General features: G+C 50.5%; 1 protein-coding gene across 1 annotated transcript in view; it reads right to left on the minus strand.

Moving 5' to 3' along the window:
- The window catches only part of PLXDC1 (plexin domain containing 1), a gene marked incomplete at both ends in the record, with an annotated part of 60,873 nt that overhangs the window by 12,839 nt on the left and 24,947 nt on the right, over positions 1-23,087 (minus strand). Inside the window, 4 exons of the mRNA XM_080713535.1 lie at positions 1,366-1,447; positions 6,531-6,626; positions 21,280-21,379; positions 22,921-23,039. Coding sequence (XP_080569661.1) covers positions 1,366-1,447; positions 6,531-6,626; positions 21,280-21,379; positions 22,921-23,039 — 397 coding nt within the window. The remainder of the gene's footprint in view (positions 1-1,365; positions 1,448-6,530; positions 6,627-21,279; positions 21,380-22,920; positions 23,040-23,087) is intronic.

Below are 23,087 nucleotides of genomic sequence, written 5' to 3' on the forward strand. Positions count from 1 at the left end.
GAATCACATGGCCACGGCCCATTTTACAGGGTAAACACACTGAGCTCACAAGACAGTGAATAAAAGCACAGCAGAGCCGGGAGTCGTGGCACATGCCTATAATTCAGTACTTAGGAGGCTGAGAAAGGTTCGAAACCAGCCTCAGCAGTGTAGTGAGATGTTCGGCAACCCAGTGGGACCCTGCTTCAAAACAAAAAATAAAAAGGGCTGGGGGATATAGCTTGGAGGTAGAAAGCCCCTGGGTTCAATCCCCAGTTCCAAAACAATAAAATAAAATAAAAAATAAAAACAAGGCTTATCTGTGGGAAGAACACCTGGAAGGTCTGATACTCCCATGCCTCTCCTCCTGCACTGCCCGCTGCCTGTAGAGGCCAGAGCGCCTACTTCTGCTCAGTCATGTTGGAAAGGAGCAAAGGAAATGCTGACAGCTTCGCCACAGCTGTGTGGGAACTCAGAGACCGTAATTGTGCAATTTCTGAGATCGCCTTAAAGGCTTTTAGAGTTCCTAGGGCTTCCACTCTGCTGAGAGCCCTCGTCTCCAACCGCGTCCCTTCCTCCCCTCCTGCCACTTAGTTTATCTTGGACGGGAGACCAGAGCTTGAATTATAAATCCAATCTGCGAGGAAATGATTTCAGAGCGAGGAGTGAAAGACAAGTTGGGTTTAAGAACCTTATCCCTGGAACTGCGATCTCACCCGCAATTTTCTGGGCTTCTAAGGCCAGGCAAACCCAGCACTGCGGCCTCCCCCAACTTTCCACAGATGCTTGCAGCCATCCACACCCTGGTTTTCAGGAAACCCGCTGCAGCCCGAGAAAGCTCCTGGGGAGGTATTTCGGGGTCATGGGGCTCTCACCCAGTGGCTGTGGGCCTTTGGCTCCTGGCCTGTCTCCGAGCTGGAGGTCCCTCTCTTTTGTTTGGGGATGAGGTGCCATGTTAAAATGCAGGCTCCTGAATTCCCCCCAGAGATCCTGGTGCCAGGGCCTGGGAATATGCATGCTTAAGAGGAACTCTTGGTGGCTCTGGGATACCCATGCTGTAGCCTACCCTTTGAGAAGCCCTCCTCTAGGATGAACCAACCCTTCCTGGGTGTGAGGAGGGAGCTACAGCAGCTGGAATCCTTCATGATCTTCCAGAACCTAGTACCAGCCCAGTTCTCACCCTGCCATCTTGATCAGCCCCAAATCTTAGGGAGAAATGCTCTTCTGTGACATTCTTGTCCTAAGGGTCAGAGCAGCTTTGGACAGAGATACCTCTTGCTGGAAGACTGTGGGCCATGACCTGAGGCCAGGAGCAGGGCCTTGCCACCATCTGGTCCTCCTCCAGGCTCTGCTTAGGGGACTCAGTGTGTAACCCTGGGTACAAACCTCTGCAGGACGTGGCACCAGCTGCAGTTGAAGGTCAGGTCCGAGGACATGCAGGCGTCACAGCTCCGATGCTGCAGGCAAGCTACAAGAGAGACGGCAGCGCCCGCTCAGCAGCAGCACCTCATAGGCTCTGCAGGGTTTGAAACCTGAATTCTAGATCCTTTCAGAACTTCGCAGGAACCCTCTAGGTCAGTGTTATACCCTCACTGAGTCCAGCACTGATTCCTTCCTTCCTTTCATTACAGCGGTCAGGTTAGGCCCTGAGCTGGTGCTGGGGGTTTTGCGGTAAGATCTGGTCTCTGCCTTTTTGCTTTTCTATCTCTGAGCTATACTCCCAGACCTATTTTATACTTTATTTGGAAACAGGGTCTCACTAAGCAATTGAGAGACTCACTCAGTAGCTGAGGCTGGCTTCGAACCTATGTGATCCTCCTGTCTCAGCCTCCCAAGTGCTGGGATTACAAGTGTGCACCACCACGCCTGGCTCTAGGTCTCTGCCTTCTTGGAACTATAATCATATGAGGAGACAGACACTGATACTCAAACAAAAATAACTATATATCAGGGATGGTTGTGCATGCCTACAATCCCTTCTATTCAGGAGTACGAGAAGAGGATTGCAAATTTGAAGTCAATGTGTGCAACTTAGCAAGACCTTGTCTCAAGGTTTTTTGTGGTGGTGGTGGTGGTGATGGTACTGAGCTACACCCCTAGCCCTATTTTCTCTTCCTTTATTTTGAAATGGTCTTAAAATAAGTTACTGAATCTTGCCTCAAAACTGTGATCCTTCTTCAGTCTCTCAAGTACTGGTATTACAGACATGTACCATCAAACTGGGATCAATTTTTTTTGGGGGGGCTGGGGATGGAACCCAGGGGCATTCTACCTCCAAGCTACACCCTAGCCCTATTTTTTATTCTTTATTTTGAAACAGGGTCTCACTGAGTTGCAGAGGGGCTCACTAAGTAGCTGAGGCTGTCCGTGAACCATGAACCTCTCGAATGCTGGGATTGGGATAAAAAAAATTTTTTTTTTTTTTTTTTTTGGTGGTACTGGGGTTCCTGGAAGCCCTTCTACCTCTGGGCTACACTCCCAGACCTATTTTTACATTTTTATTTGGAAACAGGGTCTCCTAAGCCAGCGTGCGCGGCTGGCTTCGAACCTGCGCGATCCTCCTGTCTCTGCCTCCCAAGCGCAGGGATTACAAGCGTGCGCCACCACGCCCGGCGGGATCAAAATTTTTTAAAAATATATTTTTTAAAGAGAAAGCTGGAAGCTGGGTGTAGTGGTGCACATTTATAATCTCAGTACTTGGGAGGCTGAGACAGGAGGATCACAAGTTCACAGCCAGCCTTAGTAACTTAGTGAGGCCCTCTGCAACTTAGTGAGACCCTGTTTCAAAATAAATAATAAAATAGGACTGGGGATGTAGCTTGAAGGTAGACTATCCCTGGGTTCAGTGCCCAGTACTGTTAAAAAAAAAAAAAAGGAGGGAGCTAGAGCCATGTATGGTGGTGCACGCTTCTAATCCCAGAATTTGTGAGGCGGAGACAAGAAGATTGCAAGTTCAAAGCCAGCCTAGGCAACTTAGAAAGACCTTCAGCAACTTAGACCCTGTTTCAAAACAAAAATAAAAGCTGTGCATGGTGGCGCACGCTTGTAACCCCAGCATTTTGGAGGCTGAGACAGGAGGATCGTGGTTCACAGACAGCCTCAGCTACTACTTAGTGAGGTCCTCTGCAACTCAGTGAGACCCTGTTTCAAAATAAAGAATAAAAACCAGGGCTGCAGGTGTAGCTCGGAGGTCGAATGCCCCTGGGTTCCATTCCCAGCACTGCTAAATAAATAAATAAATAAATAAATAAATAAATAAATAAAAACTAAAAAGAGGTGAAGGCATAGCTCAGATAGAATACTCCTGGGTTCAATCCCAGTACAAAAAGAAAAAAAGAAAAAGAAAAAGAAAAAAAAGAGCGGGGGAAGTAAGTAGTAATGAAGTGTTTGCCTGGCATGTGCAAGGAAGGACCTGGGTTTGATTGTGAATCCCCAGTACTAATTATGCACACACACACCCTGTAGACTTATAATTGTCATGAGGTCTAAGGGAAAATTAGAGGGTGCTTAAGTGTGTGTGACTTTGGGGAAGTCATACTTCTGGGCACAGTTCCTAGATCACAGGCTGGACGGGATTTTCAAAGATGTTCTGGTTTGCCCTCCCTGGCTGACTGGGGCCCTCACTACCCGTGGCAGAGCCCGGGGAGTGATTGCGGCCAGAGTCCCACACACTTGCTTCTGGGCTCTCCGCCTCCCTATTGCTCATTCAGGTTCAGTCAGCAGCTATTTATTGAGCACTTAACGGGGGCCGGTGTTCTGGGTACTGGAGACCCAGAGGCGAGCAGGAAAAGACAGAGATGCTGCAGTGGGTGGACAAGTTTACCTCAGGGCTATGCACACCTGTCATCCCAGTACTTGGGAGGCTGAGACAGGAGGATTACAGGGTCAAGGCCAGCCTCAGCAATTTAGTGAGGCCCTCAGCAATTTAATAAGACTCTGTTTCAAAATAGAGATCAAGCCGGGCATGGTGGCGCATGCTTGTAATCCCAGCATTTGGGAGGCTGAGACCTGAGGATCGCAGTTTGTGGCCAGCCTCAGCTACTTAGTGAGACTCTTTGCAACTCAGTGAGACCCTGTTTCAAAATAAAGAATAAAAAATAGGGCTGGGGGTATAGCTTGGAGGTAGAATGCCCCTGGGTTCCATCCCCAGACCCGCAAAAAAAAAAAAAAAAAAAAAAAAAAAAAAAAAAAAAGAAAGAAAGAAAGAAGGAAGATAGGAAAGAGAAAGAAAGAAAGAAAACAAATAAAAGAGGAAGTCGGGTGTGGTGGCACACGTGTATAATCCCAGTACTTGGCTGAGTACTTGGCGCACGTGTGTAATCCCATTAGAAGGCTGAGACAGGAGGATCACAGGTACAAAGCCAGCCTCGGCAACTTGGCAAGGCGTTCTGCAACCTAATAGAGACCCTGTTTCCATATAAAAAATAAAAATTAATAAAATAGGGCTGGGGGGATAGCACAGAGGCAGAAAGGATTCAATTCCTGGTACTCAAAAGAAGGGGGACAGGGAGGCAGAAGGAGAGTGAGGAGGGCATCACTCAGGGAGGCCGAGGAAGGCCCTTGGGGGGAGGAACTTGGGACAGAGATGGGGGGCAGCAGCTGGGCGAGGGGAGCAGGAGGCCTGGGGGCTGGATTCGAAGAGTTGTTCACTCGCAACTGAACGGTGCCCTTGCCCTCCCCAGTGGGCCGGACCACCTCCGAGTGGCAAATAACTGTCACAAAGGCCATGCATTATTGTAAGGAGAGGCAGGCACGGACCCAGCACACGGGCTCATCTTAGAAGGAGCTGAGCAGAAGACGATGGTAACAGCAAGAAGCAGCAACCAACTACGGGAAAGCCGGCTCCTTCGGTAAGGAGCATTTCTCCCTCTGTGCGTTTTCATGGACGATACCACAATCCATTAACTAGGGAGGCAAGATTTCCATTCCATGGAACCCTGACAAGATGGCAGCTGGCAACCAGCCCAGGGTGAGCAGGAGAGAGGCTGCCGTGGGCACAGTGTGGCCACCTTTGGTGGCTCTGTGGGAGGAACAGCCAGTTGGTGGCCCCGTGTCCCTTTGTCTGCCATGGCATTGCAAGCCCCGGAAGGGCGGATGGACAGACACAGGCAGGAAAAAGAGGGCCTGTCGTGAGCAGGGCCGCATGCTCGCTGGCTCTACGGCCCCGGTGTGCCCGGCGCGTGCCCAGCGCATGGTATGGGAATCCATGGGTAGATGCTCTTCTTATATCCATTTTACAGACGTGGGAACGGAGAGAGTCATGGAACTAAGGTTGGCAGGTCTGGGTTTGAACCAGGGTCGTGTAAACACAGAGCTCTTAGTCTCCAGGTTCCGCGGGGGGTTCCCCTGGCACCCAGCCTCGCCCCAGGCTTTCTGTTCATGGGTGTCTCTTAGAAGGAGGGTCCTGCCTAGAGCATGATGGCCATCCACACCTCTAGAAACATCTTGGGTAAGTCCTCCCCACACTCCAACAGCAAAGGAGAAGCTGGGGAGGCAGGGAGTTCTGATGGGACAAAGCAACTGGCCTCCCACGTGGGCACCCACACAGGAGCCGTGGCCTTGCCACTCCAGCGGTGTTAGAGGCACTTACAGCCCCCAGCCAGGACAAAAAACCCGGGAGACTCGGGGTGTTCAGATACCTACTGACCTTAATCTCATCTCATGTCCTGCATGCTATTGATTCCCCCTCCCCCGCCCCGTAGTGCTGGGATTAAACCCAGGGGCGTTTTACCTCTGAGCTCCACCCCCAGCCCATTTTATTTTTTATTTGAGTTGCTGAGAGCCTCACTGAGTTGACGAAGCCGGCTTCAAACCTGTAATCCTCTTGTCTCAGCTTCCCATCATAGACTGGGATTACAGGCATGCGCCACCATGCCAGACTTTTTATTATTGATTTACTTTTGTACTGGGGCTTGAACCCATGGCCATTGTACCTCCAAGCTACACTCCTAACACTTTTTAATTTTGAAACAGCGCCTTGCTAAGTTGCTGAGGTTGCCTTGAACCTGCAATCCTCCTGTCCAACCCAGGGGTATTTGACCTCCAAGCTACACCCCTGCCCTTTTTTTTTTTTTTTTTTTTTTTTTTTTTTTTGCGGGTCTGGGGATGAAACCCAGGGGCATTCGACCTCCAAGTTACACCCCCTGCCCTGTTTTTTATTCTTTATTTTGAAACAAGCCCAGATCAATTCGGTTTCTGAATTACCTTTCCTTGAGGCTTAGTCTGCATGTTCTCAGCGATACATCTTACTGGAGTTGCAAGTGTGTGTTAATGACACTAACTGTCACATATCAGGCAAACCACACCCAGGCTGGGGACACACAGCCCATGCCAGAGCTGCCATTTCGTGCTGAGCTCCACCCATGCAGCCCTAGTCCTTACCACGGCTCTGGGACGGAGGTGTTATAGATGGGAAATGGAGGCCTGAGAAGTTGGGTGGCCGCAACTCTTTGGGGGTGAGTGGTGGGCCTGGGACCTGAACCCTGTCTGACTCAAAAGCCCATTCCAAGATGGAAGGATGCCCCCCATCAGCGGGAATGACTCCTACTCACTTGGCAGTGGGGTGAACTCCACAGCCGACCTGCTGATGATCTTGCGTGAGTCCAGCTCCACGCGGTGGTACTCGAAGATCGTCCTCCGCCGAGATTCTGAAACACAGGTGGAGCCTGTCATCAGGGCAGATCACAGCCAGAGGGCTTGGAACTCTGGACCCAGAGCCCAACAGGGCTTAGTGTGCAGCTGTTGAAGAAAACCCAGCCACCTTGTGACGGTGAAGCCACAGAGATGAGCGGGCAGGAGAGAGAGCCTTCTGTTACATCCAGGTTAAACTACTGGACGCAGGGGCCTGGCTGCTCGTGGGGTGAGGACCTGGGGCATTTTCTGCCTCTCCCATCTCTGTTCTCCGCAGCTCCTGTTCCTCAATTCTGGTGTTTTTCCTCCCTTGCCTCTGGTCTAGCTCACTCTTGCAGCTCCAGATCAGGGAACACCTCCTCTGAGCTCCTTTTGGTCAGCAGGCCAGGTGCCTTCCTCCCACTGCACTCTCCACCGTGGTGAAGACCATAGGGTCTATCTGAGGGGTGGGGGGCATCAGACTGTGACCCTCTGGTCCCAAATCCAACCCACGGTGTGTGCTCTGAAAAAGCCCGCACTTCCATCTACCTTGATGCCTGCAGAAACTCCCCTCGGACCCCAGAGTCAGGAGACCCGGGTTCTGATTCGAGTTCTGCTTCTGGCTTGGTGGATAACCTAAGGCAAGTCATTGGAGCCTCAGTTTCTCGCCTGTGAAGTGAAAAGACAGAAACACCTGCAGCGGTGCCTTTGGGGGGAAACGAGAGGACTTCCTAAAATGGCAATCTCTCGTGCTCTGATATTTCCCTCTTCTCTGCCATGCACAGCCTAGAACTTCGACTTGGGGTTGGTTTCCTTCAGCTCTGGAAGGAAGGCAGCCAGTCTCTGATCTTTAAAACTGAGTTTCCCCACAAGGGGACAGGGCACTTCGTGTGTGGTCTGCCCAACATCCCTTCCTCCTTCTGGGGTCAGCATTCCCTTCAGGGCCCAGCCCAGCCCTCCATGTGGACTACACAGGAGTGCCATCTTCCATGATTCTGTCCCATAGGGATTGGTTGAGAACCTGGTGACTGATTTGAGCTGGACCAATCAGAGCTCTTCCCTGGGACTTTGCAACTGGAACCGAGAAGCCTATTGCTCTTTGGTAAAATCCAGCTGAAAAGATGCAAGCTCAGAGCTTATGAATGGATGCAGTTCAGTCTCATGGCCAGACAATGTAGCCATTTTGTGGAGAGAAACAGGAAGTGCTGTTGGTGTTCTAGGACCTGCCCTGGCCCCGTCCTCCCAGCCTTTAGCTCTTCCTTTAGTCCTTTGGTCTATTTTGGTATTTCCCAATGCACCCCCTTTCTGCTTAAGCTAGTTTGGGTTGGGTTTTGGCACCAGGAGCCCAGCGTAGGAGGGAGATTAGTTTCTCATTCAGCTGAAGATGGTTTGGAGAAAAATTTCCCAAGATGGCAGTGGAGCTCAGGAGGGGCCTCATGCAAGGAGGGTATCCGTGCAGCTGCTGGGCACCCCTCGCACCCTCCTGTATGAAGACTCTAGCATTCGCTGCTTAGCAGAACAGCTCAGCTGTATTTCATCATTTACTTCTTAACCTTTTATTGTCTTATTGTTTGTTGATATTGGGGATTGAACCCAGAGGCATTCAACCTCCAAGCCACACCATCAGTCCTTTTTTATTTTTTGTTTTGAAACAGGGTCTCACTGGGTTGCTGAGAGCCCCGCTACATTGTGGAGGCTGGCTTTGAACCTGCGATCCCTCTTGTCTCAGCCTCCCAAGTATTAGGATTAGGATTACAGGCTTGTGTCACTACAATCTGGCTCTCTTTTCCATTTTGAAATGGTTCCCTCCTACTTAACCCAGGATTGAAACCCCGCTGGTCTAGTGTCAAAGCACGCGGTCTCTGCACCACCCCATGCTGCCCTTCTGCAGGTCACAGTGCACACCTCAGCCCCCTGAAACATTCCAGACCGCGCGTCATTCCATGAGACAAAGAGGAACTTGCTTTGACACTGGCGCTGGCAAAGTCCCCGGGAACTAACCGGACTCTGTGGCCTCGAGGCGCGAGCCGGAAAGGCCGGCGCACTTGCTCCCGCATTGAAAACCCACCTGTTACCCATGAGTGAGAGGCCCTGCTCTGGGCTGGGTGGGAAGGAGAAGAGGCTGATGGGATTGACAGAGACGTGGGCGCAAAGCCCTGCGCTGGAAGGGTGAGCACAAAGGAAGGAGGTGTTGGGTCCCTGCAAGCAGGCAGACAGGCTCTGTGCCTACTAGCTGGGTGGCCTTGGACGAGGGATGTAAGCTCAGTGGGCCACATCCAGAAAGGAGAGTAGTCATGCTTCGTTTGGAGGGTTGTTCTGAGAATTTTATTTTATTTTTTATGTTTTTTTTTTTTTCTTAGTGGTACTGGGGGTGGAATCCAGAGACTTTCTACCTCCGGGCTATACTCCCAGACCTTTTTTTTATATTTTATTTGGAAACAGGGTCTCACTAAGTTGCTGAGAGCCTCACTAAGTAGCTGAGGCTGGCTTCGAACCTGTGCGATCCTCCTGTCTCAGCCTCCCAAGCGCGGGGATTACAAGCGTGCGCCACCACGCCCGGCTTGTTCTGAGAATTTTACAATTAGAATTGTAAACACAAAGCACCTGAACTCCAGGAGCTACTTAAAGCCTGGGACCCACTCTTTCCTCTCAACCCTGGAGGCTTGTAATCCCAGTACTTGGGAGGCTGAGACAGGGGGATCGCAGGTTCAAAGCCAGCCTCGGCAAAGTAGCGAAGCTCAGAAACTTAGACCTTGTTTCCAAATAAATTAATAAAAAATAGGGCTGGGGGTATAGCTTTGGAGGTAGAATGTCTCTAGGTTCAATCTTAAGTACCAAAAAAAAAAAAAAAAAAAAGGAAAAAGAAATAAAGCAATAGAAGTAGGGGCAGTGCCCAGGTGGTGGAGAGGCCTGGGCGCTGGGGTTGGGTGAATCTCCCATGCCCCTCTGAGGGCTGCTTAGAGAGTACTGATCTCAGAAGCTCTCTGGTACAAGAGTGCACGCATGCACACTCACACACACACCTACTGGCCCTTGCAGGGAGAGCAGCTGGAGGACCTTGGCCTTGGCCTCCCTTTTCCTCCAATCCAGCCTGGGGCACTCTCCCTCCCCATGGACTCCTTAATCAGAGCCTGATGGTGTGAGATGAGATCCAGGCCTCCCCTGCTTTCCTCTCCCTCCCTCCCGTCCCACATAGCCCCAGGAATGTGCCACTCCTCAGACAAACAGCAGGGAAGACTGGGTGTAGGTGCCCAGCCAGGGAGCAGGGTCCAGGCAGGGTCCAGGCGCACGCTCTGTGAGAGGGGTGAGGGGCCGCGGCTCCGGACACTCTGACACTCCAGCCTGGAGGCGCCAGGGAGCTCGGAGGCCCAGCTGACCCGACGCTCATTTCACACAAGGGAAAAGCAAGGTTCAGATTAACCTCTGCACTGAAAACCATGTGTGACATTTTATAGTGCACCAAGCTTTTCCACGGCCTTAGTGGAAAACACCATGGTCACTAAATAACGGCACCAAAGCCCCGCTCCGCTGCTGCCACGTTCGCTTATCACTCAGCCCATGGGCATGGGCACCTGCTCTGCCCCGGGGGCCGTGCTGAGTCCCAAGCACTCAGTGACCTGCAACACGGTCCTGGTGCTAGCCACCTTGGTGCTCATACCAAGAGCTTACCTGGATCGGTGTCATCTCATTTGTCCTTTTGACTTTCTGGGATGCACAGACAAGATGTCCCCATGTAAAACTAAGACCTTGTTGCTCGGGCAGCTCCAGAAGATCTTCAAAGGCATGTGTGCAGATAAATGCTCACCAGCTGCCTGGGGCGGTGGGGAGGGGACTGAGAGGTTCTTACTTAGAGCTTTGGGTGATTCCCATGGTGTAAACACTTCCATGGGAGGGGGGGCTTTCAAGTGGTCCATTCAGTTACTGAATGTGGTGTTAGGGAGAGAGAGGTGCTCAGCTGGGTCCATGGCTTAGTGTGACCTTATTTGTCTTTTTTTAAGAGATACACAAATGTGTGTCTTAGAGATGTGGGAGCCGGCAAGGTGATGTACGCCTGTAATCCCAGTGCTTGGGAGGCTGAGACAGGAGGATCACAGGTTCAGAGCTGTGAGAGAGGAGCGACTTAGCAAGACCCTGTTTCAAAATAAAGAATCCTCAGCTGGGTGTGGGGGCGCACGCTTTGTAATCCCAGCATTCGGGAGGCTGAAACAGGAGGATCGCGGTTCGCGGACAGCCTCAGCTACTTAGTGAGGCTCTCAGCAACTTAGTGAGACCCTGTTTCCAAATAAATAACAAAATTGCCGGGCGTGGTGGCGCACGCTTGTAATCCCCATGCTTGGGAGTCTGAGACAGGAGGATCGCGCAGGTTCGAAGCCAGCCTCAGCTACTTAGTGAGGCTCTCAGCAACTTAGTGAGATCCTGTTTCCAAATAAAATATTAAATGGGTCTGGGAGTATAGCCCGGAGGTAGAAAACCTCTGGGTCCCACCCCCAGTACCACCAAAATAAATAAATAAATAATAATAATAATAAATAGGGCTGGGGTGTAACTCAGAGGTAGAATGCCCCTGGGTTCCACCCCTAGTACTACCAAAAAAAAAAAAAAAAAAAAGAAAAAGAATCCTCAGTACCACACACACAAAAAAGGATAGTTATGTGGGACGGAAACATTTACAGAACTGACCTGTCTTTAAAAATAAATAATTAGGCTGGGCGTGGTGGCGCACGCTGGTAATCCCAGCATTCGGGAGGCTGAGACCTGAGGATCACAGTTCGCGGACAGCCTCAGCTACTTAGTGAGGCCCTCTGCAACTCAGTGAGACCCTGTTTCAAAATAAAGAATAAAAAATTGGACAGGGGGTGTAGCTCGGAGGTCAAATGCCCCTGGGTTCCATCCCCAGACCTGAAAAAAATTTAAAAAATAATAAAAATAATAAAAAATAATTAAGCCAATATCCAAACGACTGCATGATTGTGTTTATTTTCCTCCTAAGCAGCCCTCAGTCTAGAGGAAAGAGGCCCAGGAGGCAAGCCTCAGAATGGCAGCCAGTAACTTCCAGGTCTCCATGAGGTTACTAAAAGGAGAGGCTCCCTTCAAGAGCTCAGTGGGTGAGGGCCCACAGAGCCTGTCCGTGTGCATGCACCTCCACAGGCACACAAACACACGTGTGCACCCACAGACACACACACATATACACAAGGATTCTTTTTTCTTTCCATATTTTTTTTTTTTTTTTTTTTTTGGTGGTACTGGGGTTCCTGGAAGCCCTTCTACCTCCAGGCTACACTCCCAGACCTATTTTTACATTTTTATATTTGGAAACAGGGTCTCCTAAGCCAACGCGCGCGGCTGGCTTCGAACCTGCGCGATCCTCCTGTCTCTGCCTCCCAAGCGCGGGGATTACAAGCGTGCGCCACCACGCCCGGCCTTTCCATATTTTTGACAAGCATACTACCACTGTGCCACAGCCCAAGCCAGGCATGGTGGCCCACATCTGTAATCCCAGTACTTGGGAGGCTGAGACAGGAGGATCTCAGGTTCGCTGCTAGCCTCAGCTACTTAGTGAGGCCCTCAGCAATTTAATGAGGCCCTATTTCAAAATAAAGAATAAAAATAGGGCTGGGGGAGTATCTCAGAGGTAGAATGTCCCTGGGTTCAATCCCCAGGACCACAAGGAAATTTAAAAAAGTAAAATAACGTCAGCCCAGAGCCCAGAAGAAGCAGGCCTTTCCTCCCCCGCCCACCACAGATTGCAGCCTTTCTCAAAAGGGCAGTGCCTAGATAGCCACAGAAAGACAGACAGACCTCTTCCTAGGTTAGAGTCCATAGAGGGAGCAGAGCCGGCTCTCAGGACCGTCTGCAAGGATGGAGGGGAGCGCTTGCCCTTGGTCAGAGGGAAAGTGAAAAGGGAGGGACAGAGGACTCAGGCAAGCTAGGTGCTGTGACGTACACCTATAATCTTGGTACTTGGAAGGCTGAGACAGGAGGATTGCAGGTTCAAAGCCAGGCTCAGCAACTTAGGGAGATCCTGTTTCAAAATATAAAATAGCCCGGCACAGTGGCACACATTTGTGTTAAGTTGGGTCCTGCACTCATGTGACTTTGTGTCACATGACCTCTGCAGGGCAAGGGAGGGGCTGAAACCCCCGCGAGAATTGGGCATTCCCACGAGTAAAACCCCCATCTCGCGAGATGCATGCCTTTAAAAGGAGAGCCCGCGTCCTCTAGCTTCGGACAGGCGCGCGGGCCCCACGGTGCCTCGCCCTGATCCCCGGGAGAGCCGTGCCATTAAAACTTTACATGCCACGTGTACCGGACCTCTCTCGTGTTTTTCACACTCCGCCGTACGCACATTATTTTTATTTTACTCGCATTTAATTTTTTATTTTACTTATCAATTTGTAATCCTAGTATTTGGGAGGCTGAGACAGGAGGATTGCAGGTTCTTGGCCAGCCTCAGCTACTTAGTCTCTCTGCAACTTAGTGAGACTCTAAATTGTGGGTACAAAAAAAAAAAACATTTTATTTAAAATAATTAAATATTTTATTTAAAAATAAAATAATAAAATAGGGCTGAAGGTGTAGCTCAGAGGTAAAAGTCCCCTGAGATCAATCCCCATTATCACAAAAAAATTAATTAATTAATTAATTAATTAAAATAAAAGATGAAATAGAGCTGGGGGTGTAGCTCAGAGGAAAACCACCCCTGGGTTCCATTCCCACTGCAATACACACACTCAAAAAGGGCTGGGGGGGTAGGTAGGTGAGAGGTAGATCTCCCCCTCCTTTGTCCAATCTTTCAATCTCCAGTCTCCCCCCCACAAGATCCAGGACTCAGGCACACTTGGTGTCAAGGAAGTTCACTTCAAGGACAGACACTTGTGGCAGTCTGGAGGGTGGAGGGCGAGGCTCCTGGAAAGCTCCACCCGAATCCAGGGAGGAAGGGGTTGCAGAGCTGGGGACCCGTGCAGGATTGCAGCCAGAGATGGCCAGATGATATCCCCAAACAAGTGCAGAGACTGAACCCAGGGGGGCAGGAGTAGTGACAGTGGAAATCTGTCTCTAATCGAAAATTCTGGCTCACTTCAACTGCCGACTTGTGCTTTTGTGAGTATATGGCTTTGGTAATATTTTATTTTTTCGTAAACAGAATCCCTGCCTGAGTAACTTGCCTTTGGATTATTCACCAACATCTGGGGCTCACCCAGCGACAATGATATCCATCTGCATGGCCTGCAGATCATTTCCGGAAGCAGGACGGGGACTGCCCCAGAGCCACATTTCTGGCAGTTGGAGACAGTTCTGTTTTCATCTCTGCTCCCAATCATCCAAGATTCAGACACACGGAGAAACCTGCTGGCCCATCAGGACATGGTAATGGCTCCAGAGAAAAAGCTACGCTCCCCGTTTTGTTTCCATATCGGCCTCCAGGAGGAGCGCATTGGGTTGGTCAGAAGAGCATGGGGTTGGTCAGGATACTGAAAGATCCAGCCGCCATCGTCTCCCAAAATGGGAAGTCATGGAAAATGTCAGATGGCGGGTCTGGGCACAGCCTTTATTCATACATTCCTTTGTTTAATTGATTATTCACTTGATTATCATGACTATAGCCCCAGCAGGGACCCCAAGGGGGAGGCAGGCGGATTCCGCCTTGTAATGAAGCAAAGTAGAAAAGGGCCAGAGAAAGAAGAGACGAGTCTCAGGGACAGAGAAAAGGGAGAATGAGCCCAGGCGGATTAAAATCCTCCCAGGAAGAGTTCTTTGAAGGATCCTCTATCAGGGGAGGTGCAGTTGGGCCAGATGTGGTGGCCACGCCCCTCCTCCTCCTCACGTCCTCCCTCCGCAGCCAGTGCAGGACCTCCCCCTCCCCCAGCCCAGCAGCCTGGCACAGGGGAGCAGCACGGGCCACTGACACACATCTGGTCTCAAGACTGCCTTGGAAAGGAAAGTTCTGGAAAAGGAGGAGGCCCACTGTGTTAGGGTGGTCCAAGGCCGTTCCGGGGCCAGCCAAAGGGCAGGCTACAGTTTGGAGCCCTGGATAATAAAATCCCCACCAGCCAATTCTACTAATTCAGGATCTGTCGGCTCCGCTCAAGTTGCCTTGATAGTATCCGTGAAATGAAGAGTTTCTTAAGCTAATACGCAGAGGGAATTGGACTGACTTCTGGAGGTCCCTCCAGCCAGACTGAGTGGCTGGGCTGCCCCCGGACACCCAGGCTGCTACCCGTGCGTGGGGTTTCTTTCTCTTCATCAAAGGCACCCTGTGGACTCTGCTTGAAGGGTGCGCGCAGAACAGTTGACAGAAGGAAGTCATGGTAAGAACAGCTTCTTCCCTCAACCCTTGGTAGGAGGCTGGCGGAGCCCTCCCCCAACCCGGCCGCGGCTGTGGGAGGTCTCTGGGGGAGGAGTCACTCCCCCCACGCGCAGGTTCTTGAACACTGGGGAGCCAAACCCCATTCCTTACATCACCCCGTGCAGGAATGAACCAAGCCTGGGTACAGGACCGAGATGCCGCTCATTCCGGCTTGGCTCCAACAATGGGAATGTCTGTGAAGAAAATCGGGTCTGCAGGCCAGCAGGCTCTCCCTGAACTTCTCAGTTAATAATGCCAGTTATTTGGGGCTTCATGTTATTTGTAACTTAAGATAATCCAAGTTCACTCTTCATTTGCCAGGTTGAATATCACACTTAGAGGAATCTGACCTCTTAGCCACAGACAAGCCTCCACTCCCAAAGCAGATGCTTATTTATTTAAAGCTATTTTTGTGGTGCTGGGGGTTGAACCAAGGGCCTTGAACATGCTATGTTGCCTGTTTTAAAAGCCAGTGAAGGAGGAGAGACTGTCCCAGAAAAATTACTATGAGTATGTTCTGCTTATATCTCACTATTCCATATTAGAGTCTAGGCTTGGTCCCCCATACTAAAACTACTGACAAAAAGCCATACAAACTGGGGGAGGTGGCGCATGCCTGCAATCCCAGTACATGGGAGGCTGAGATGAGAGGATTGCAGTTCAACGCCAGTCTCAGCAAATAAATGAGACCTGTTTCAATAGACGGGGTACTGCGGGTGTAGCCAGAGGCAGTATGCCCCTAGGATCAATCCCCTGTGCCCACTCCCCCCAAAAAAGGAATGCAATTTCCAAAACACTCCCAAACTCAAGTGGCATCAGCCCCTGGTTTGTTTTGTTTTGTTTTGTTGGTACTGGGGATTGAACCCAGGGACACTCAAGGTCACTGGGAAGAAGACAGCTGAGTTCTGAAAAGGTGCCAGCAGAATACTCTGGACGGAGAAGAGGAAACCAAGAATTCTGCATGAATTCAAGGCAACATCTGGGCTGGCCCAAGGATGGGTAGGATTATGACAAGTGGGAGAAAGGATTGGGTGGGAGAGGGACTTTTTCTACAAGGGAACCATGTCACACAGATGTGGCCAGCCCTATATCCAGAGAACACAGGCCCAGGCAGACAGCGGTGGCTGAAGGGAGGGTTTGGACATGAGCCAATATGGTTGGCTGTGCCCAGCTCTGCAGGATCGTGAGTGTCACCCTAAGAATTTTGCCTTGATCGCCGGGTGTGGTGGCGCTTGGGAGGCGGAGACAGGAGGATCGCGCAGGTTTGAAGCCAGCCGCTGGTGTAAGAGACCCTGTTTCAAAAATATAAAATAGGTCTGGGAGTGTAGCCCGGAGGTAGAAGGGCTTCCAGGAACTCCAGTACCACCAAAAAAAAAAAAAAAAAAAAGAATTTTGCCTTGAGCTGCAGGCAGTAGGGAGGTGGAGGATGGCATGATCAGATTTGGCAGTGGCAATAAGAAATGGGGGCTGAGGTGGAAGGGAGACAGGCAGGGAGGTGCTGGGCAGTATCTGGGGGCCGGGTGCGGGTTTCACCTGGCAAGCTGACCTAACCACGTGAGGGGTTAGACTCCAGAGGCTCCTCCCACAGGGCCTCAAGGGCCCTCCTGCCTTGCTGTCTCCCTGTTATTTTAGGTGGGTTGTGCTTCCTCCCGGACCTCTAACCCTCCCCACACCCCTTGGTTTGCTCAAAAATAACCTTTCATTCTAGAATCACAGAGGAGTCACAGATGCAGATCCCGGGGGACCCGACTTCACCCTCATTCAACAGTTCAAGCCAAGACACACTTCCTGAGGCTCAGCCCCACGCAGAGCCCCAAGGGAGGTAGAGAGGAGCCCACCAGCCCCACAGCTTCCGCGTACAGGGGATGAGAGGAGCCCAGGCACCAGGAACTGTCCCCAGAAGCAGCCTGGGGTGTCTGTACCAAGGGCGGGTGTCTGGGGGAGCCAAGAAAGAAACAATTCATTCCTCTGGTTGGAAGGGGGCAGGTCAGATTAAGAAAGGCTAAAGGGTAGACTCTGGGATGGATCTGTTGTGTTTTGATTTTTCAGTGCTGGAGATGAAACCAGGGCCTCAAATCTACTAGGCAAGCGCTCTACCACTAAGCCACACCCCAGCCCCTCTTCAATTTTTTCTGTGTGTGGTGGTACTGGGGTTCCTGGAAGCCCTTCTACCACCTCCGGACTACACTCCCAGACCCATTTTTATATTTTTATTTGGAAACAGGGTCTCTTAAACCAGCGCGGCTAACTTCGAACCTGCGTGATCCTCCTGTCTCTGCCTCCCAAGCGCGGGGATTACAAGCGTGCGCCACCACGCCCGGCTCTTCAAGCATGGCAGGATAGACCGCTGACTGTCAGCCCCATATCTAATAATTTAGATTGGAATTAGGACTCAAAGGACAGTGTGACCTCCATAGCATGATGCCAGAGAAGATATAATTTTTTTTTGTAGTACTGGAGATTGAATCTCGGGGTGTTCTACCTCTGAGCTATACCCTCAGACCTTTTTATATTTTTTATTTTGAAACAGGGTCTGGCTAAGCTGCTGAGAGTCTCACTGTGATGCTGAGGCTGTTCCGGATTCCCCTGATCCTCCTGTCTCAGTTTTCCAACGACTGGATGACGGGCGTGCACCACGGCACCCAGTTCCGGGAGGACACAAATCTGAGCTCAAGGAAGAGTTTTCTGCTATCACCTCTTTTGTGTGAATTCAAAGATGGCGCTACACACTTTCAACCAAGGAAGGAGGGCAGTCCAGTCCTGCTAGTGAGAAATGCAGACCATAAGATGTAACAAAAAGCCGGGCGTGGTGGCGCACGCTTGTAATCCCCGCGCTTGGGAGGCTGAGACAGGAGGATCGCACGGGTTCGAAGCCAGCCTCAGCTACTTAGTGAGGCTCTCAGCAACTTAGTGAGACCCTGTTTCCAAATAAAATATTAAAAAGTTCTGGGAGTATAGCCTGGAGGTAGAAAGCCTCTGGGTTCCACCCCCAGTACCACCAAAAAAAAAAAAAAAGATGTAACGAAAAGCGGCGGGGACGGTAGTGTGGGTAGTGGATGCCTTTTTTTTTTTTTTTTTTGGTGGCACTGGGGATTGAACCCAAGGGTGTTCTACCTTCAAACTACACTCCAGCCCTGTTTATTTTATTTATTGAGTATTTATTTATTTATTTATTTTTGCGGTACTGGAAATGGAACCCAGGGGCATTCTACCTCTAAGCTGTGCCCCCAGCCCTATATTCCTTATTCTTTATTTTGAAACAGGGTCTCACTGACTTGCAGAGGGCCTCACTAAGTAGCTGAGGCTGGCCTTGAACCGTGACTCTCCTGTCTCAGCCTCTCAAATGCTGGGATTACACACATGTGCCACCATGCCTGGCCCTATTTTATTTTTATTTTGAAACAGGGTCTTGCTAGGTTGATGAGAGTCTCACTACTTGCTGAGACTGTCCTGGAACCTGTCATCTTCCTGTCTCAGCCTCCTAAGTACTGGCATTACAGATGTGTGCCACCACACCCAGCTAGTGGATTCTTTTGAACATCCACAGAGTTTGGTACCTGCAGAGTCCCTGGATCTCAGGTGACAAGTGTACTTAAAGGAAGATTTGTAACTTTAACCTGGTAGCTTGGTTGACTTCGGTGTCTTTGGGGGGGCGGGGTGTGTCAAAGGGAGGGGATGGGAAACAGCAGTCAGGGACAGAAGAAAATCCTAACCTTTACCGTATATCCTTCTGTATCTTTTGAATTTTAGACCAGATACATTAATTCATGAAAAATACATATAATTTCACCTATAGACCCAGCTATTTGAGAGACTGAGGCAGGAGGGTTGGTTGAGCCTAGGAATTCAAGACCAGATTGGACAACATAGGGAGGACTCAGCCAGGTGCAGTGGTGCGCACCTGTAATCCCAATACTAGAGACGCCAAGACAGGAGGATCGCAGGTTCGAAACCAGTATCAGCAACTTAGCAAGACCTTGTTTCCAAATAAAAAATTAAATAGGTCTAAGGGTATAGTTTGGAGGTAGAATGTCCCTGGGTGCTGATTCAATCCCTAGCATCACATACACACACACACACACACACACACACACACACACACACAATAAATAAAAATAAAATAAATAACATTTTATAAATGAATATAACAAAAAGTGTCAGTAAATAATAGTCATTCATGGAACTGGCAACACTCTTAAATCCTGGTGTGCAAAGGAGGGAATTTGGAGGAAGTCTGCCACTAAATCATGTGACATTTTGCTTCTAGTCACAAAAGCCACATGGAAGAGCTATGGTTGTGTCCTCTGACCTGAGGGAGCAGCTTCGGGTATCACCAGCTGGCTCAGATTCCTGCAGCGTTTGCCACAGTCCCAGGAGTCTCTGGGTCACAGAGCCCTGAGCTGTTACTCTGGCTGGGGAGGAGGATGTTGGGCCAAACACCGTCTGCCCACCGCTGCCTACAGCGCCACAGTAACTGTGGGGCCAAGTGCGCACCAGCAGCTGAGACACCCATCAAGCAAGAAACCCAGTGAAGTTAAGTGGCTTTCCAGGGGCCACAGGCAGGTGGGGAGCTTGGACTCCAGCCCAGGCTTCAGCTCCTGTGCTATCCCGGCAGTCTCGCACACAGACGGTGGGTGCTGCAGGAAGCCTTGAAACTCTAGCCTGGCCCTTTCTTGCATTGAGGACAGAGTCTTTGCAGAGGAGGAACTCCTCAAGGGCAGGACCATCTTCCTCTTCCTGGTGTCTCACCTAAGCCCGACACATAGCAGCCTCAGAACATTGAGCCGGTCACAGTGGTATGCACCTGTAATCCTAGTACTTGGGAGGCTGAGACAGGAGGATCCTGTCACAGGTTTGAAGCCAGCCTCAGCAACTTAGTGAGACCCTGTTTTCAAATTAAAAATAAAATAGGTCTGGGGTGTAGCCTGGAGGTAGAAGGCTCCTTAGTTCCATCCCTAGTACCACCAAAAAAAAAAAAAAAAAAAAAGGAAGAAAGAGTAAAAGAAAGAAAGAGGAAAGGAAAGAAAAGAGAAGAGAAGAAAAAAGGGAAAAAAAAACATGTATACTGCCTCCCTAGGAGTCCTGGATTTCACAGGATGGTGGTGCCTGGCGCCTCTGCAGGGGCTTATTCTCACCCAGCCTAGCATGGCTGGGAAGAGTTCAGAATGTCCCCAGTCCCAGCGGGCACTGGTGGGAGGGAGAACGGACAATGGCTTTCCCCAGCTCTGCCTGGGGTCCTGAAGGTCACATGGTAGATTTATTTATTATTTTTTTTACGGGTCTAGGGATGGAACCCAGGGGCATTCAACCTCCGAGCTACACCCCCTGCACTATTTCTTTATTCTTTTTATTTGAAACAGGGTCTCGCTGAGTTGCAAAGGGCCTCACTAAGTAGCTGAGGCTGTCCGTGAACCTCGATCCTCCAGTCTCAGCCTCCCAAATGCTGGGATTACAAGCGTGCGCCACCCCGCCACCCCGCCCGGCACATGGTAGAATTTTTGAACACACAACTCCCAGAAGAGGCCAAGGGTCTGGAAGCAGTGGGTGGTGTATCCGCAGCCTCCCCATGGGTGTGAATCACGACTCTCCTGGGCATGGGCTGGGTTCTAAAGCAGGAGAGAAAGAGCGGTGGTCCCCAAAAATGTCAGCATTGAGAGAGAGTTGGGAGGAAGCACCCCTCTAGTTACTCCCCCGTCTTACAGAGGAGGTAACTGGGACCAGAGAGGGTGTGGTCTGATGAAGGGCAGAGCTCACAACACGGCTGAGGCTGGATTCCCTGGCTCCCGACAACCCCAAGTGGTGCTTCAGTCACGTGGGGTGGGCGGCCATTATGGTTGCCTTTGGGAAACTCAAAAACTCCTCACCTGGCATCTTTGGGACCTTTCATTTTCTGGAACTGGAGATGAAACCCAGAGGCATTCTATCTCTGAGCTACTCCCCCAGACCCATTTTTTTTTTATTTTCATCTTGAAACAGGATCTCACTAAGTTGTGGAGGGCCTCACTAATTAGCTGAGGCTGGCTTTGAACCTGAGATCCTGCTGTCTCAGCCTCCCAAGTACTGGGATTACAAGTGTGCACCACCACGCCCGGCTTGTCTCTGGGGCTTTTCTAAATAGAAAAGGACTAAACGGAGGACTCTGGCCTCCTACCAACAACCAGACCAGTGTCTACCACTGGTTGGAATAAAATGGTCCCTGTGCAGTAACTAGAAAATGCTGGGACTCAGTGTGACCCTTCAACCCTGACACCCCTCCACGGCCCCCACCGCCATCCCCACTGGCCGGGTTTGCACTGAGCTGGGTCCTATCCCAAGTCTCTGTGGGATCCCTGGGGACTCACCTGGCACATCCAGCGATGGGTTGAGAATCATGAAGGCATCTGACAGGCCCGCTTTGACGGGGTGCTGAGAGGAGCTGATTTCCAGGACAGACATAGGAATCTGCAGCAGGGAGAAGAAACTGCATCTACCTCCCAAACTCCCTCAGGCCAGCAGACTTTCCCCTCTGAGCCATCAACCTGCTCAGCGTCATCTCTTGGAAGACTCAAAGACACCTCGAGCCCAAACTCTCATCCAAATTCCAACCCACCTCCACGTGACCTCCAGCACGGTCCTCCATGTCAACAGGCAGGAAGCCGGGGGTCACCTTGGCCCCTCTTTTTTTCCTTTCCTTCTCCATCTAATATATCTCCAAACCCTGTCAATAAGCCCAGCGGCTCTCAAATGTGTTCAGTTATCTCCATCTCCCTTTTCCAAGCAGCCATCCCCACTACCCTAAAATATCTCCCAGCCTTCCCTCTGAGCCTCAATCTCCACTCTGAAGCCAAAGAGGCCTTTTTCAAAGGTCACTTGGTCATTCCCCTGCCTTATCCTGCCCCCCTCTACCCTCCAGCCATGCTGTCTCCTTCCAGGGCTTGGAACCAGCCACACTCTGTCCTGCCACAGGACATTTGCATGTGTTGCTCTTTCTCCTGGAACACTTTCCACTTTCCTTTTTGCTTTCTTCTAATCATTCTGCAGACTTCAGCTCTTTTCCCCAGGGAAGCCTCCTCTGGCCCCAAGATGGGTCCCTCTAGCACCTTTCCTCAGAAACACTTGTCATAGCTGGGCGTGGTGGCGCACACTTGTAATCCCCACACTTGGGAGGCGGAGACAGGAGGATCGTGCAGGTTCGAAGCCAGCCTTGCTGGCTTAAGAGAACCTGTTTCCAAATAAAAACATATAAAAATAGGTCTGGGAGTGGAGCCTGGAGGTAGAAAGGACTTCCAGGAATCCCAGTACCACCACCAAAAACAAACAAACAAACAAAAAGAAACACTTGTCATAGTAAGGATTCTGCATTTGCCCCTAAGATACGTTTTTTCTTTGTTAGAGTACTGGAGATTGAGCCCAGGGGTGCTCTACCTTTGAGCTACACCAGCAGCCCTTTCTTTTTCTTTTCTTTTTTTTTTTTTTTTTTTTTTGCATTACTGAGGATTGAACCCAGGGGCATTTTACCTCTGAGCTACACCCCCAGCCCTAATTTTTATTCTTTATTTGGAAACAGGGTCTCACTAAGTTGCAGAGGACCTCACTAAGTAGCTAAATCTAGTTGTGAAACTGCAGTCCTCCTATCTCAGCCTCCTAAGTACTGGGATTACAAGTGTGTACCACCACGCCCGGCCCCCCAACCCATTTTTATTTTTTAATTTTAAAACAGGGTCTCACTAAGTTGTCGAGGCTGGCTCAAACCTGTGATTCTCCTGTTGTAGCCTCCCAAATACTGGGATTACAGGCGTGTGCCTCCAGATTGTTTTATCCCTGGGATTATCATCTGTCTCTCAACCAGACTTACAGTTTCACAAGGACAGGGTTCACAGGTAGGCCCGCAGCTGTCTTAGCATTGAGCCCCATGCCTGGATCACTGCAGATGCGCTCTCTATATTTATTAGATGCACGAAAGGCTCCAAGACCCAGCTGTCTCGGCCTCCAGGCCCACTCACCTCTTTGTAGCCAAAGACGATGTGGCCGTCGCGGTGCAGAGCTGCCTGGAACGTGAAGCTGCCCCTGTCCTCCCGGCCTTGGAGGTAAACGTGGTCCCACTGAACAATAAACACAGTCCCTACAGAGAAGGACAGAGATCCGGCTGGCTGGGGAGACCTTCTTGGCA

The sequence above is a fragment of the Muscardinus avellanarius genome (assembly GCF_963383645.1).
Source record: "Muscardinus avellanarius genome assembly, chromosome: 16".
Classification (NCBI taxonomy): domain Eukaryota; kingdom Metazoa; phylum Chordata; class Mammalia; order Rodentia; family Gliridae; genus Muscardinus; species Muscardinus avellanarius.